Genomic DNA, 17,070 nt, shown 5'->3' with positions numbered 1-17,070 from the left:
AATCCCCGATGGGGATCAAATCAATGATGATGAAAGACACGTGCTGTGCTCTTCGAAGTCTATTTTTACATCTCGATAGATTGTTTTAAAATTAAAAACTGCAATAAAATGAGGTTTTTATGTTAAATGTAGTGTTTTTGGTGTTGTTGGGTTAGCCGCCATTCTGGCGCTTTTGGACAAGACAAAAGGAAAAAACGTCTCAAATGATTTTGTTTCTCTTAGATGTGTTCCTCTTGCTTCTGAATCTTCCGGGTTTGGTAAGATCTGATTTCTTCTCAATTTTCCTTAAAAATCCCATTAGAGTGATAATAATAAGATAGACAGTGTGGCGCCAAATGTTCAATGTGATATTAAAATGGCTGACTTTATTTAGAACCCTGAATATGAACCGAAATTGGATTTCATCCACAATTTTATGCGACTTGGAAATGTTAGTGCTTTGTCCTTATAAAATCTTCTAATTACTCGACTGTTTATTGCTTCGCATTTAATATACAAGGTGTTTATAAATGTATCTAGCTTCAAGGGGGGCTTTGAAATTCCTGTCATGCGTTATTTTGCCGCTTTGTTTTCATAGTGAATATAACTATGTTCACAATTATTTCAAATGTCGCTTACGTCTACGACTTTTCAATTACGGTTTTGTGTCAAAATTTTAGATTTTCGGGCTTTAAACCACAACTTGAACAGTTTGTTTTCAAAACTAACTTTGTTCAATGATTGAGCTTAACTACAAATGTCAGTTGAAAAATCTAAACCCACATTAGTAACGAGCGGCAAATTTATTTGACATTTCATGGCCACCCTTGTTGCTAGAAACATTTATAAACACCTTGTAGTACTAATTAGGTGTAAAAACTGAATTTAAATTTGACAAATGACGTTCGAATCTCTCTGACGAACGAATCTCTCATTCTAATGGTTCAATTTCTACGACTATTATAGCCTGAAAATCACACTTACAGTTTTCCGCCATTTCTAACTGTTGGTACCACTAGTACCACAATGAAAAGTAGTTCTAAATTTTCCAGCAAATCCAGCATTTCCAGCAAATTATTCAATGCCCCGTTTTTTTTAGCTTGAGATGGTACCAACAATGTGTACCAAGTACCTAATTTTAAATTTAACAAACAAGTTAAATTCAATTTTTATCCACGTAGTAAAGTTTGTGGAACGATTGTAGTTTGAAAGTATGGTTGTTCGCCATTTTTAATTGTGACACGTCATTTCACTGTACAAATTTTCTAACTAACTGACTAATTTCTCATTCGCTTTTGTTATGTTAAGAATACAGGAATAATGAGCACTAAGTGTATTAAAATGTGACAAGTAACGTTAAATTGTTTATTTATTATTATAGATAAGTTTGTTCGACAATTTTAGCCTGAAAGTTTAGGTAACACTTACAGTTTTACTCTTCTTTCAAATTTGGATCAACTGGTACCACTATAAAATGTTGCTCTAATCAGGAAGTGTAACACATTATTTCATAAATAACACATTGTTTTACACTAAACTTGTTTATTAAATGTATTAAAAGCTAATCGATTTGTTATTGCTTCGCTTACATTACTTTAAGATGGTACTAATAACTTCAACAAGTACGAATACCGACATTTTTTATTGTCATGGTTATGTAGGTTAGACAATTTTAACTTGAAAGTATGCGCCACACTTATAGTTTTACCCACTCTTGAATGTTGGTACCACCGGTACCACTATAAAATGTAGCTGTAAAACGAAACTGAGATACATTATTTCACGATAAAATTTAAACTAATCGGTTGGTTTATTATCGCTTAAAAGAAAAAGCTCTACTTATAGTTGTAAACTACTTTTGAATGTTGGTACTATTGGTACCACTATAAAATGTTCCAAATGTAAAGTGTGACTTCGTTTCACGCTAAAATTGATAAATGTTATGCTAAATTTATTAAAAACTAATAGATTGGTCATTGGTTCGCTTACTTTAAGATGGTACTAAGAACTTACAGCAAGTAGATTTGACGAATAACGTTAAAATAATTTTGTATTGTTATTGTGAAGTCCGTTGGGCAATTTTACCTAGAAAGTATAGATCACACTTATAGTTTGACATCACTTTTCAATGTTGGTACCACTGGTACCACTATAAAACGTTCTATAAATAGGAAGCATGACACATCATTTCACGCCAAAATTTTCTATCTAAACGATTGAATGTTATTTTGCTTTTGTTACTTTAGGATAGTACTAATAAAGTGCACCAAAAGAATTCCAGTTTGACTAAAACTGACTTTTTAACACCATATTAGTTTTTCAGACAAATGCAGCTTAAAAGTTGGCCCATACTCATAATTTTACGTTACTTTTACATATTGGTACTGTCGGTACCACAATAAAATGTAGTTTCAAAAGCACACCATTTCACGTTAAAATTTTCCAACTAATAAATTATTTGGTTAACTTACCTTTTGTCATTAAGTTAGCACTAATAACGTGCCCCAAGCGTAAGTAGATTGAACTAGATTTGACAAATAAGGTAAAATATTTTTTTGGCCATAGTTACCTTTGTTAGACAATCGTAGCTTGAAAGTTTGAGTCACACTTATAGATTTATTTTACTTTATTTACTTTATTTTTTATACTTTATAGACTTTTGAATGTGAGTACCACTAGTACTATTACAAAATGGTGCTATAAAACGGAAGGGTAACATTTTACGCTAAAATGTCGTAACTAATTTTTGTTATTGTAGCTTAAAAAGTGAGGGTCCTACGTGTACTTCTACGCTACTTTTAAATGTTGGTACTGCTGGTACCGCTAAAAAATGTCACTGCATTTCACGCTAAAATGTTAAATCTTATATTAAATTTGTTAAAACTGATCGATAGATTATCGGTTGCCTTACGTTACTTTAAGATGGTACTAATAACTTATGCAAAGTAGATGACTAATAACGTTAAATTAAATTGTTATTGTCATGGTTAAGACTGTTGGTCAATTTTAAATTGATGGTATGGGTCACACTTACAATCAATAGTTGTACATCACTTTCCAATGTTGGTACCACTGGTACTACCATAAAATGTTGCTTTAAATGGGAAGTGTAAAACATCCTTTCACGCTACAATTTTCTAACTAAGCCAATGGTTATCGCTACGTTTATGTCACTTCTAGCTAGTACTAATAACGTACGTATAATTAAGTTTTTTTTATAAATGTGACTTGAAAGTTGTGCCATACTAATAATTGTACGCTACTTTTACATGTTGGTACTACTGGTACCACTAAAAAATATTGTTTTAAATGTGAAGTGTGACACATCATTACAAGCTACAATTTTCCAACCAATTCAATGATAGTAATCAATGGTAATTGAAGCAACTATGTGTATCAAAATTTAACAAAATTTACGTTTTTTTTTTAAATTTTTGTGATTAAATAATTAAAAACTACTTCTTTCCAGACGTATTCTCGAACAAAGTCCATGAAAATCTGCTTGGTCGAACTACAGAACATTTCCATCCCCCCTCACCACATATATAAAGAAGTTGTTTGTTACGATTCTTGGTGCTGCAAAAATGGCTGTTGCCCTTGGTACATCAACTTGTAAACCACCCTATAATTCAATCCAAAATTTTTGATCGACTTTTCCAGATGCATAGCCACTCTTATTTTTCTTGGATTCGTACTACTCTGGACTGCCATAGAAAAATGTTGGCACAAGTACTGCAGAGACATGTCACACACGACCGTGACCAACGAGTCCCAACAGGACATCCTGATGACGTCATCAAATACGTCCACACGTAAGGTTATGATATAGAGAGATCTTTGTAAATTTAACATTTCAGACGCTTCAAGAGATGCCCTTCAGAACTACGGAAGTACAGTGCCTTCTTATCCACCGCCTGAAGAAGAAGAAGATCTTCCAACTTACGAAGAAGCCACGCAGATGGGCAGAAATTAGCTAGTCATCCACCAATGTCAATTCAATTCAATTCGAAAATACAAACTTTAAAACTCTGATTTTTTATTTAAAACACGTGGTTTTAGTGGTGTGGGATAATTCAAAAATTGGCGCCAATTTTATAATTCAAAGTGCGCATGTGCGTAGTTCAAAATAATCAATAGATCGCCACGTGGCCGTCTCTCTGAAGCGCAGTAATCAGCTACAGGTGTTCTGTGGACAACAATGTAGGCAACATGATCAAAGCAGTGTAATTATAAATTAATTAGTAATTACAGGCAGTATCCCAAATTTTCAGAATTGGATCTTTCATCGCCGGTATAGCCCTCATAGTCATAGCAGCAGTCATCGTCTTTATCTATATCTGTTGTTGCTTCGCCACCAGAACCTGCCGAAGACGTCTCAACCAAGACATTGGTTTGTACCCCCCAAACAAATTCCCCCAAATCACTTCCGTTTTCTAGTGATTTACACAAACGCGAGCTCGTCGCCACCCCCTGAATATGACAGTCATGACTTTTCTTCAAATGGCCTTCCGTCATACGAAGAAGCAACGGCTAAGATAAGCAATCTGTGATAACTTGTGATGTATATTAGGCACCGCCATGTCGAATTGAGTTCGATTGGCGCCAAATTTGAATCAAAATCCGTTGTATGGGGGCGGCGGTCCCATGTGGTCGGTGGTACCATAATTCTGGCTCCCTACAATAAAAAGTTAAGACTGAGTTTTCTTATTAGAGTCACCCGTAACTGTTATAAATGTCGGTGATAGACGCCATTAGCATAGCCTCCTGTGATCCGTCATGTCTACTCATACTGCGTGCGTGTTTTCTCCAACATTGCAAACATTCGACAGTGAAAAACCAAATTGAGATGACAATGATCACAAACGATGCGTACAGCGATCTAAAAAAAAGAACTAAATTTTTGTATTAAGAACTCTGAGGATTGTACAGGGTGATGTACCAAGGACAACAGTCTTCAGTACAACAAAAAGAATAACAGTGAATCGTTTTATACGTGTAGTTCTTATAGTTCTCGTGCTTTATTTTTATGGAACACCTCGTAGAAGAAAGATCTAGAATGGTCTAAAAGAGAGGCAATTAATTTTAGATTAGGAGAATCCACACTTACCATAATAATGAAGCTGCACAAAGACATTAAAGGGTGACATTTGGGGAGCTCATTCACGAGAGATTGAAAAGGTTTTAATGCAGACAAAAATTGTGGGCGTCAAGTTGGTAGCAAGCATGACTTGAATTGATTTTTAAGGACGGGAAGCTAGATATACAGGGTGTTGTTTAAAAATATTAAAGGGTTGAGTCAAAAACCAAAAAAAAAACCGTAAATATAAAAGGTTATAGAAAAAACGAATATACAGGGTGTTTACAAATGATTTTCGATGAAGATTTGAGAAAACAGCAACTGACCTAGTAACGTTTGCAATGAAATTTAACATACTTCGGTTCAATATCACGTCAAGGCGGCGAAATAAATTCCACAGTTATCTTTGATCAGAAACCGTTTATAAACACAACTGTATAAAATCTAAAGGATTTCCTATCATTGGCTCTCAGATTCTTAAATTTTAATGCACTATTTGAACCCTTCTCAGGTTCTAAGTTGTTCAAATTTTGAGACTGCTAGTCTTCAAATTTTCCCGATCTTTAAATCAAAAGTTAAATACACTGTCTAAAATACAAATAAACAAAACAATATAAAACAGCACAAAAATAGAAGCAATATAAAAGTGAAGATATACAAAAAAATAAAAAATACAGTAAAGAAATGAAAAGTGAAAAACTAAGAAATAGAACAATAAACCGACGAAACTTGAAACAAAAATGAATTAATTTAAAAACTAGAGAATTTAAAGTGTGTACAGACAGGTGGTAAAAATAGTGACAGGACAGAGACAAAAATAAATGGAAATTACATACAGCGTGTACCTGAATAAAGTGCAAAGATTTTAACCCCAATATCAGACAACGCAGTTTGACATAATGACCAAATTTCGCGTTTCCGAGAAAAAATTGATTAAAGTTTTCTGCAGAAACTCGTGGGCGCCACTGAGGTCTATTAGGGTAGAACAGTTCATTGTCAAGTTCAGTCCAGGCTATCGAAAAGTTGGGAATAAAAACGCTAATAAACAAGTGGCAAAAAAAGTCATTATCGGAGTTACAGTCAGTTTAACATTAATCGTGGTAGAAAAATGTGAGTTTTACAGTGTAAAATTGTTCAAATTTAAATTATTTTGAGTTACATTTTTTTTATTTCTTTGTCAGTGGTTTCTTCAGCAGTGTGATTAACCTAAAGTTTTAAAAACCGTTTTTTTTTTCAAAAGATTAAACTGAATTGGATCGTCCAATGGAAAGCATTTGATCATTTTTCGTGATTATTTTAGATAACTTTTTCATAATTTGGTTTCTAATTAAAATTTCAGTTTGATCCACAAAGCGATTCGGAAAAAATCATCTTCCAAACCAATCAAAATAAAGATCGGCCTTTTTGAGGGCCCAATTTATTTCAAACAAATTAATTTTTCGCAATGAGTACGACCCTGTAATAATGTTGTTTTTGTAAAATTAGCGTTTCAGCGTAAAAGTCGTATTACACAATTAAACAAACTATTCAAAATAAACATAAAGCAAAACAAAAGTAGAAAAAAACAAGGTAAGAGAAACAAAATAAAAAAGGTCAAAATTTTGAATAACCAAAGTAAAACATACAACATTCAATAAAAGAATATAACATAGTAGTTGGCGTTAAAACTTAGTGAAAATGTGCCGCTTGTTGGTTACATGAGTTCTAGTAAGTAAAATAAGAAGCTTCAATTGTCAAAGTTTGACAATGACTATTGTCTCCACTTTGTGTCAGATGCCGTTAATTTGAAGCTCAGAAATTGACGCCCTTCTTATAACATTTTATTTTTATAATTTATCTCTAAATAAAATATTTAACTTCAAAATTTGACAAAAAAAATGTGTTCACCATTTGAGGTAAGTGGCTAATTGTGGTTATGGGTTTTGTTTTACAGAGCACCCTGATGTTATATTCTTTTATAGAAACCCTGTATTAGTCATATAAAAACTAATATGAAAATTAAAATTGCACCAAAAAGTAGTTAAAAAATGCATAAAACTAAACAATACAAATAGAAAATTAAAGAACAAAACACTAAAATGACACAGAAACAATAAGCAAATAAAAAAATAAAACTGAAAATTGTGTAAAAACGCAGAAAAATTGTTCTTAAGAGCTGAAACAAAATATGAATTTATCCAAAATATAAAGCTAAAAAAATAGCCAAAAATATCGTTGAAAGTTGTGCCAAAATTTCAAAAAAGTGCTAAATTTGGATAACAAAAACACGTTCACTCGTTACATTTTATTTATTGTTTCGCAATTAAAGAAAATTATAAACATAAAAAAAAATGGAAAACATAAATCTATTGCAAAAAAAAAACAAAATGACTAGAGCACGAAACGCTAAAATCTACTTACAAAGAAATGAAAAAAATAAGAACAGGATAAAACAAAATGAAACCTAAAAGCTTAAAGAAAAAAGTACAAAGGCAAGAATGGAAAGATTAAATTAAGAAATAGTACACAATCAAGTAAGAGTGTGTTAACGACTTTTTAGCTATGTAACTGTGGGCTTTCATGAATTAGGTTATGTCAAACTCATAAAAACTGTCACCAGCAGTATTAGAATTTTGATTAATTTTTTTAAACTGTTAGTGTCTAGATGAAAACTAGTTGCGATTTTGTTAAAAGCCAGCGTACAATGTAGAAATAAATTTGGGCGCTATAAAAAGACAAACAAATAAAAAACCCAGAAAATCAAAATGAAAGCTCTAACTAAGAAAGAACAAACAAAGTCAGACGCAATTCTTCTTAAACAAAACAATGTACAAGTTGTTTCTAGCATCAAGTGTGGCTCTGAAATTCATTCATGCACTAGTTTCCGCTTTGTTTTCATAGTAAATACAACTATATTAAAAATTATTTTAAATATCTGTTACGCCAACGACGTTTCAGTTATGGTTTTCTGTCCAAGTTTTTGATTTACTACAAATTCCTTAGACTTTTTATAGCCACCCTTAATGATAGAAACAATAACAAATTAATAAACACCTTATACAACAAAGTTGGTTTGAAATTTCCGGTACTTGCCAATCGTTAATCGTGATTGCAAAATCGACGTTTACGAATCCACGGCTGTGTAAAAAACATAGTGTGCAATTACAAATTAAGCAACATTGAAACGAAACCTCACAAATATCACTAGTAAGGTTTTTAACAAAAAAGTTTCGAAATTTCTTCGTCTCCGCAAATTTATTTACTTTAAGTACATCTCAGGAAATCCCGCCCATGAGCTCATTTCTGTTGCTGCTAACTGTACAGAAAACAGCATTGAAAGAGCACAGATAAAAAAATTATAATAGCAAAATAAAATTTAATACAGATACAGATATAGAAAAGTAGACAAAAAAACGGGTAGAAGCAAAACGTAAGAATAAAACAGAAAACTTTAAAATGTAACAAAAAAAAGAAGAAAAATAGTGTAAACCTAAAGACCAGAGCAATAGAAAACAGAAGTATCAGAAAGCACAAGGAAATTTAAAAATCAGTCAAACATGTGAAAATTATGATGTAAAAGGTTAAAAATAGTGTCAAAGTGAAAGAAAAATAATAAATAGTAAAAAGTGTGTTTTTTATAATCTTCATCAGATTAAAATTGCAGTATATTATGAAAACAGATTTAAATTTTATATCAAAACATGAAAATAACTCCTTCAAAGTAATCTATTATTTCGTCCTTAAGACACATCTTTGCACTCTTGATCCACAAATAGTTACATTCCCCCATTTCGATATTTTTATCGATGACGGTATTCAAAGCTTTCAACAATTTCATCGATTACAAATAAAACGTTCAACAAAGTGTTAGAAATTTCGGTTGTCTCTACGCAGAATCGCAGTCTCCCCAATAGAAAATCCAGTCAATGCACCAAAATACATGTGTTGTGGTGACACTCTGATTTTTCATTAAAACAGCTCTTTTCCCACTAAACAAACTAACAAAAAATCATCTTTCGTTTTCTTCCAGGTACGTACAATTTTTTTTAATTCCCAGATTTTTTCACGCACTTTTCAGTGGGCGCCAGTCTGGCGCCGCGAAAAATCGTTACATTCGATATTTCAAATGACTGCCAATAAAAACTGCAATGTTGGTCCCACTTATTTCACACCCAATCGTACCAATTGTAAGACCTAATTTTGTTACAAAAAAACTGTTTTACAACGACGGTTTTAGATGGTGACTCACCTCCACCATCGTACCCCCCGAATCTGCATGGTCGAGACAAAATCTGAGAATTCCACTCACACTCTAACCGAAGTGCTTTGCTACAACACTTTTTGTTGCAGTGATGGATGTTGCGCTTGGTACATTAATTTGTAACGTCTAAATTAAAATCACAAAGTTGCGAAGATCCGAAACTTTTGGTGTTACAGAATCGTAGTGGTTGGCATCATTCTGGTGGTTCTCTTATTTTGGAATATTATGGAACGTTATTGGTACAAACGTCAGATTAGCAGACAGGAACAAGGAAATGTGATAGTGATGTGTTCTACTCAATCAACAAGTGGTAAAAATGTTGAGTTTGATGTAATATTTTTTGAGGGTTTTTAGGTCTCTGTGGAGCAAGTTTAAGTAGTTATGGGAGTAACTTTAGTCGGGTTATGACGCAGCCTGGGAGGAAAGAGGACAAGCCGCCAAGTTACGACCAAGCGATGTCCAGAAAGTAAGGGGGCCCGGCGCCGGCGGTTATGCAACCATCAGAGTTAGTGTTTGTAATTAAAGAAATAAAACATGTATTTACGCGTTTAGTATAATTAAATGTTATAAAAATAATGAAGAGTCTATCAAGTCACAAAATTTCAAGTTTGTTTTACTTGAATGTTATCAAAATTCAAATTTCCCGCACTTTTATAGTTATTTACGAAAGAGATAAATTACATCCGCAGACAAAAGTTGAACCCCGACGAAGAAGAGCTTCAATTCGTCAAAAAGCGTAATCGCTCTTTGTACAACGTTTTATGCATAATTCAATCAAATTCAATAGATATTTATTGTATTCCCATTGGAATAAGGTTATATGGCCTCCATAAACTTATTTAACTTTGTTTAAGAGGTGCCACCCACCATAATTTGTACCATGGGGACGCTTGTAAATCAAAGGCCTGCTGTAATCCGGGGAAACAGCCAATGTAAACTAGGTAGCCAGGCAAGAATTTTTAATTTATGATGGGGGTAGTTTGGATAATTTCGCTTATTGAAAGAGGAATGACTCCACAACAATAGCGTAAGCAATATAACCTTAAGAAACTGGGAATTCTATACGTAACAAGTGCGAAAACTGTCAAATTTCGCACGAGTGGAAATTTAGATTCACAAAGCCCCAGCCGAGTACAAATATCACACGAGTGCAAAAAAGACTTTTCAACGAGTTTTATACAATATTTTTTCTACGACCCCACATGAAAGTCTCACCCTGTTAAATGATGTTTTCGCACATCTATTTACGAAAGTAAAAATCAGTAGTAAAGATACAATGGCGGCCAAATTATTTTGGGTATATTCTGTCAATTTGACGTGCAAATTTCAATCAATTGTGCCAGTGACAGTACACTTTGACAATCAAAATGACTTTGACGTCCAAAACAGTTTAGACGCGACTGTATGAATATAAACCAAAGACCCAAAAATCACACTACTTGCGTTTCTTGTATTTGAGCGCAATTTTGCAGAAAACATCCAACCCACATTGACATAGTTTTGAGATAATCTAGAGATACTAAAGTTGGTTTTTGTATATGAACGCTTGAGTAATTCTTATAAAGTTATGGAATTTTGTACCTGTTAGTTTACGAATCCCGTGAACTAAATTTAAAGAATGTTCCCCCAATTTGTCTTCAATCGCTTTTGTATCCCAATAGCCCCAATACCAACATGAACTTCTTGCATTCAGGCGAATAACTCGTTCATCTTATTGTTACTATGAGTTAATATGAGGAAGAAGGAAGGTCACTCACATGTGGTACTAGCTAAGTACATCACAAAACCTGCGTTATGAACAGAAATGTTTCAATGGCCTAAAAAATAAGCAAAGATCTTGAAAAGTGTAAGGTTGTCAACCTCACCGGGAAATGTCATCAAAATGTGTTGTAGGACCAACTGACTGCTACCCTTAATCTAAAAGAGGCACCTCATAAAACAGCAGAGGGACAAGATACAGTCATTGCACTGAACACTGCAGATACACAGCTTCAGGAGGGAGATACACAGCATCGCTTTCAACATCAGCGGCAGAAGATGATTGGCTTGAAGCCGCTGCTGCTTCCTCATAATGAAAGGGAACATTGAAAATGCAATAGAACAAGAAATATACATAAGATAGACAAAACAAGTTCTATAGTGCAATGTGGCGTACGAAGGTCCTTAAACACATGAGGGCAAACTCATAGCTATGGATTCATAGAGAAAACGTAGTAGAATAAAAGATTTGATTAATAGTATATTACGCAACGTGTGGGGTAAGAAGCCAATTACGCACGAGAGGAAAAATTGTGCGCCAGGCGAAGCCGAGCGCTATATTTCCACGAGAGCGTAATTGGCCTTACTTCCGAGTCGTACTATACTTTTTCTACGACTTTCTACTTCCTCTTTTCGATTATGATTAATAAATTCCAGCTAAAGTTGAATTTTACATGATTTTTATTAAGACATTGGTAATTCAAACATTTATTATAAGGAACAACTACAACAAGAACAGAGAACAGTTTTCACAAATTATGAACAATTTCACAACGTTTTTCAACTCCTGTTATAGTAAACTATGAATTACTTGAATCCCTCCGATTGTCCCATCAAGTATTTCTCATAATTTGAAATATTAACAACGTGTTTGAAGGTTAACGTGGTTCTTAACATTGTATAAGAAGCCCATAGGGACGACGAAGGTTTGAAATCTTGTTTTAACTTGCTAAAATACGCTAGTAAAACATTCTCGGATGACTGCATATAGCTGTCCGCACGTCAGGTCATGAACTTGCTGTACACCGACTCATACCGCTCTTTTGACATTTTCGACATAAGATCATCAGTTGAAATAACTGCTTATGCCACAATTTTCGGGGTGTACCTTGCAGTATCACTGATCATGATGAAACACACCAATACAAATTGCAAATGTCAATTTTGACAAATTTTTATGACATCCACAGCAATTGCTATTCCTCTGTACTATTATGTAATTAAACAAGGTGTTTATAAATGTTTCTAGCATCAAGGGTGGCTATGAAATGTCAAATAAATTTGCTGCTGTTTACAAATGTGAGTTTAGTTTTTTCAACTGACATTTGTAGTTAACCTCAATCATTGAACAAAGTTAGTTTTGAAAACAAACAACAACAAACAAGTTGTGGTTTGAAGCCTGGAAAATCTAAAATTTTGACACAAAACCGTAATTGAAAAGTCGTAGACGTAAGTGACATTTGAAATAATTGTGAACATAGTTATATTCACTATAAAAACAAAGCGGCAAAATAGCGTATGACAGGAATTCCAAAGCCCCCTTGATGCTAGAAACATTTATAAACACCTTGTATATACTATGGTGGACACAGAATCTCGGACAGTACTTTCCTGTCATTTCAAAAAGTCTCGATGTAATCCTAGCTGTATTGTGTAATAACCCAAAAGGCCCGCCAAAAACATTAACATACACACAAGACATATATTTTAAAATGGCGCTAAAAAACCGCGAAATTTAAAATCCAAAGTTTGGCTGTGATCGTCAAAAATGGTTAGGACCCCACGTTGTGTTTGAGAAAAACAAAATTACTAAAGAAAATTTAGAAAACGGACCTCGGTTCTTTGATGCAACGGGCAAAAGCGACACAAACGGAAGAGTGAAATAAAACAACAAATGGGTTGGAGACAGAGATTTGGAAAATAATAGATCCGGTTACCATATGGAAATTTGGACATACGTTACACAAAACATGTGCAACAAGAATTTTTATTTCCGTCTCTACCTATTGCACTGATTCCTATCGCTGATACGCTTATGCAGTATTGTCTCTCTCGTCAGGATGGAACCAATCACAGATCATGACGTAGATTGTTACTCGAATTTCAAATGGCAAATCCAAATTGTCATAGCTAATGTCAGTAAAGAACTTTGAATGCAAAGTTTTGTGAATTTAAAGGTTTTAGACGTTATTTCTCTTGTATGTTGCTAAATTTTGTGACAAGGTTCTTTCATCACTAGTTTGATTTCGTTTTGCTGTCTTTTAATGTTGAAACTTTCATTCCTTAATAGGCCGAAGCTCTTCTACATCAAGTGGAGACTCTCACAATATGAATGCGGTAAAACCGATCATTTATAGCTCCACAATTAAACGATATTGATACAATTCTCAGTGTGCATAACATAGTTTTCAATAGGTTTAAGGTCAAACACTAATGACAAAATCAAAATTACCAACGTGTGACTAACACTTTTCTAGTCTGACACCAGAAACCTGGCAAAATGGAGGAGCTAATTCAAACAGCCTAGATTAATTGTAAGGACATAGAAAACTTTACATTAGACCCAGACTTCTAAAGAAGAAAATGCAGAAAGTCTCTTTTAAGATGTATTTGCCACTATTTACATCAATTTGATTTTGTTCCTCGTCCGAGTGTAAGAAAAAAGCGCAGTCTTCTCTCGATCTGCCACGATATTCTTTTACTCACTTCTTTCTACTCATTGTCAACCTTTTTGCCTCTGTCCAAATCTTAAACAGAATCTTATTTGCTACAATGTCACAGGTTTCCTAGCGTGTTCTTCTTTCTGTTCTTACTTGTCGTTAGAGCTGTCTATTATTTTGTTAACCAGTTCTGAGCTTCATATTCTTTTGATGTTCTCAACAATCTACTTGTCCCTTTTTAATGTTTTTTTCTACTGCTTTCATGTATTTTTCTTCAATACTTTGAACATTTCTCCATTCATCTAATTTAGTTAGGTACACCTTGGATTTTTATTAACTAGGATATTTCTTTCAATTGAATCTTGATCTTTTCTCTCTCTCTTCGTCAAAATCCATGTTTTTCTTCCTCTCCGTATGTTTGGTGACTTCCGTTTCAATTATAAATCATCTGCTAATCACATAATAATTCACTTTCTTTGCACTTTGTAGTCTGTGGTTAATTTTCATATTTTGCTTCTCAATTTCTCCACAGACGACGATTTAGTTCAGAAACATGCCAGTTGTAATATTCCATTGATTTTTATTTCACTAGTTAGCCCCTATTTGTACCATTTCTATTCTACACTTATTACAAAATCTGTTTCGACAATTCTCGCACAAATTTGTTCAAATGCGTCTTGAGCCAAAAATTCCTCTTTGAACTCACTTTCTGTCGTCTGTAGTACGCGACGTCGGGTGCTGAGAGAACTTGTTGTGTTACAGTACGTTGGATTACTCATTTTGCTTTGAACTGTCACACATTATAATTGTTGTCAATCTGTTGTCAAATTAGCCAATCAAAAACTCTCCATCCTGGCGAGAGAGATAGGTATACATTGCGTCATGTGAATGCGTGCAACAGACAAGGACGAAAGTTGTAAAGCTAGTCGTAGATATGTTTCTAAGACTTTTGACTATGTCCCCCCATCTATTAATTCCCAAATCTCTGGTTGGAGAGCTGTATTAGTGAACGTTGATCTTTGATGTTATTTGCTTTGGAAAAATTACTGTAGTTAATGACTTAGAACATGGAAAATGAAAAACTAGTAATGCAAAGTTAGACCTGTAGTGAGTGTGTTTAGTCAAAACGTACGAAACTCGTCTACAGTCATAGAAAAACAAAAAAAAAAGCAAAAATTACAGTAACACCACCACTCATTACAGGACCGGCTGGACTAAAAAACCAGTGGGATAAAAACCTAGCCTTCACAGTCAACTACTAAGCTACCCATAATCCTCGATCTTTTCAAAAACGATTACAAAGGCTACAATGATTTGAACAAGAAAATTACAATTATGAAAGCGTAGTAACGTGTCTGTACGATTTGTTTTGGATTTGCAAGAAATTTGAATTGAATTGCAAGTTGATTGTCGAATTGCGGTTTGCCTGCCTCTTCTTCTCAGATTTCGTCCAAATCATGGCACATTCACATTAGATTACATCTTTGGAATTTTCGGATAATAAAATACACCCGGGACTGGATTTACGGGCGACGGCGTTTCCGGGCGAACCCGGCCGACTAGCACCCGCAACACTCCACTGTGGGAGTACCTCAAAGGCCTCCAGTCAGAATACGGACATCCGAAAAGATAAAGCGGTTGAATTTGCCGCTGAAAACCGGACGACCAATGACACTCATTCCCTCCACATTCTCACTCTCGCGGGAAACAAAAGACTTTCCCGACCGAAAAACAAATTAACATTTTACATACCTTTTCAACGTTAGCTTACCGGCAACCTTTTTACCCACTTAACTTACACTAACTAAAGTTTACAATTTAATAAAAAAAAAACTACTAAATGTTAAAGTATGCAAAACAAAACTAAAAGAAACAAAACAAAACAAACAATGCAAAAAAAAAAACAAAAGCGGTAGCGCGAAGTCACTACAAAAGAATTGTTTTTCAACAATGGCGGCACCACTCCACTCCAACAAAGACGACCTGCTCTGTTTGGAGTACTAGGCGGAAGTGATCTCCACTGGTCAACATCCCTTTCCGTATCTTCCGCTAGGCGGGCGGGTGGCGGTGTCACTTCCGCCCCGCGGCGGCGGTACTTTTAAATTCAAATCGTGCCATTACAACTGTCATTATGATTGACGTTAATACAAAAGTCAAACAAATTTTGAAAACGTATTTCTGCGATATGCCACCAATAACAATTGACGTGCCGCCACAAGGAAGCCAGAATTGGTTTTGCGCTACAACACTTGGTCATGTGCATGTGGAGTCGAGTGGTTTTATTATGGCTAAAATGTCAAAATGACAATTTAATCAAAAATTAAAAGTTTGGTTATGAACAAACATCCTCCGTAGAAGGTCAACCGTTTGTAATTTATAGCCAAAGATGTTTTAGGATAACAGATTCGGGCATACAGTGTAAATAGAACATAGGTTCAGTTCCTACATGTACAACGTACTTTTATAAAACTTCTCTTTCTTTCACATTGAAATTTTCATCGATGTTTAGTCTTTCCTTTTCTATAAGATCCAGCCAATAACGTTGGAGCACGTCAGTCGTTGCTTATTTCTGTTTGACGCCAGAAATGTGACAGGACAGCGTCTTTCCGTTGCGTTTAAAGGTTACGTTCATTTGTTCTGTGGTTCATTTGCAAACCGGTTAACATAATATTTGATTGTTTTGTATTGTGTTGTGTTTTATTTAAAAACTATCTTAGTGTGTGTAGTGTGTAACGCTAAAGCGAGTAATTTCACGATAAATTTTCAATATTCTCTTATTTTAAAGGTTTCTCTTTCTTTAAATTTAACACACGCGCCAACTCTCTTGACCAATCAATTCTCAGATACTATAGAAAAGGATATAATTATTTAGTTGTCAGTTTTCAATGTGTTAGAAAGGAACAAAACCAATGATGCTTTTCTGAGATTGTTCGATGATGTTGGCCCAGAGTTAAGACCCTATCCCCGAATCTGTTATACTAAAACATCTTTGTTTATAGCTTACTACTATCGCGGAATCAAAATTTCGAACATCACTTTTTGACATGGCAATGTAAAGCAAGCTTTATTGTCATTGTGACTGACATATAACGTAAATTTCTGACACTTGCTGTTCCGTTTATAGATTTTAAAGTTACAAAAACAAAGGACAGTACAATTTTTAAACATCAATCAATTTGATGTTCGAAATTTTGATTCCGCGATAGTATATAGTTCAGCCAAGTTGGTCTGAGCTACCATAAAAGCATAAAAATTTGCGGGCTACCGCAACGGGACAGCTTCAAAAGATTCTCCAGTGCACATAATGAGGGTTTATTTGCTCAATTTTGCACCCTGCGATAAGAACAGCATCCCTA

The 17,070-nt window shown here is 34.3% G+C and overlaps 3 protein-coding genes and 1 long non-coding RNA gene across 4 annotated transcripts; 3 read left to right on the top strand and 1 right to left on the bottom strand.

The window, feature by feature from the left end:
* Positions 1 to 4: 4 nt before the first annotated feature.
* On the top strand, positions 5 to 4,011 carry LOC148176530 (uncharacterized). Its single transcript, XM_088034680.1, has 4 exons — positions 5 to 257; positions 3,449 to 3,591; positions 3,640 to 3,791; positions 3,837 to 4,011. Exons 1-4 carry the CDS (start codon positions 204 to 206, stop codon positions 3,950 to 3,952), a joined length of 465 nt encoding a protein of 154 aa, XP_087890806.1. The 5' UTR covers positions 5 to 203; the 3' UTR covers positions 3,953 to 4,011.
* Positions 4,012 to 4,040: 29 nt separating this feature from the next.
* LOC148176528 (uncharacterized) lies at positions 4,041 to 5,582 on the bottom strand. The gene is made up of 4 exons (XM_088034681.1): positions 5,087 to 5,582; positions 4,907 to 5,040; positions 4,704 to 4,858; positions 4,041 to 4,654 (listed from the first exon to the last, which is right to left on the bottom strand). Exons 1-4 carry the CDS (start codon positions 5,111 to 5,113, stop codon positions 4,593 to 4,595), a joined length of 378 nt encoding a protein of 125 aa, XP_087890807.1. The 5' UTR covers positions 5,114 to 5,582; the 3' UTR covers positions 4,041 to 4,592.
* On the top strand, positions 4,141 to 4,529 carry LOC148176529 (uncharacterized). The gene is made up of 3 exons (XR_015770044.1): positions 4,141 to 4,202; positions 4,251 to 4,369; positions 4,417 to 4,529. It is a non-coding gene; the product is annotated as an uncharacterized LOC148176529 (long non-coding RNA).
* Positions 5,583 to 8,949: 3,367 nt separating the features above from the next.
* On the top strand, positions 8,950 to 9,790 carry LOC148176527 (uncharacterized). Its single transcript, XM_088034537.1, has 5 exons — positions 8,950 to 9,065; positions 9,114 to 9,222; positions 9,273 to 9,415; positions 9,473 to 9,603; positions 9,651 to 9,790. Exons 2-5 carry the CDS (start codon positions 9,184 to 9,186, stop codon positions 9,764 to 9,766), a joined length of 429 nt encoding a protein of 142 aa, XP_087890663.1. The 5' UTR covers positions 8,950 to 9,065; positions 9,114 to 9,183; the 3' UTR covers positions 9,767 to 9,790.
* The last annotated feature ends 7,280 nt before the right edge of the window (positions 9,791 to 17,070 follow it).

The sequence above is a fragment of the Gnatocerus cornutus genome, chromosome 4 (genome assembly GCF_029298725.1).
Source record: "Gnatocerus cornutus isolate USDA-ARS CGAHR chromosome 4, icGnaCorn1.1, whole genome shotgun sequence".
Classification (NCBI taxonomy): domain Eukaryota; kingdom Metazoa; phylum Arthropoda; class Insecta; order Coleoptera; family Tenebrionidae; genus Gnatocerus; species Gnatocerus cornutus.
Note: the sequence above shows the minus strand (reverse complement) of the source record. Positions and strands in the feature narration are given on the sequence as shown.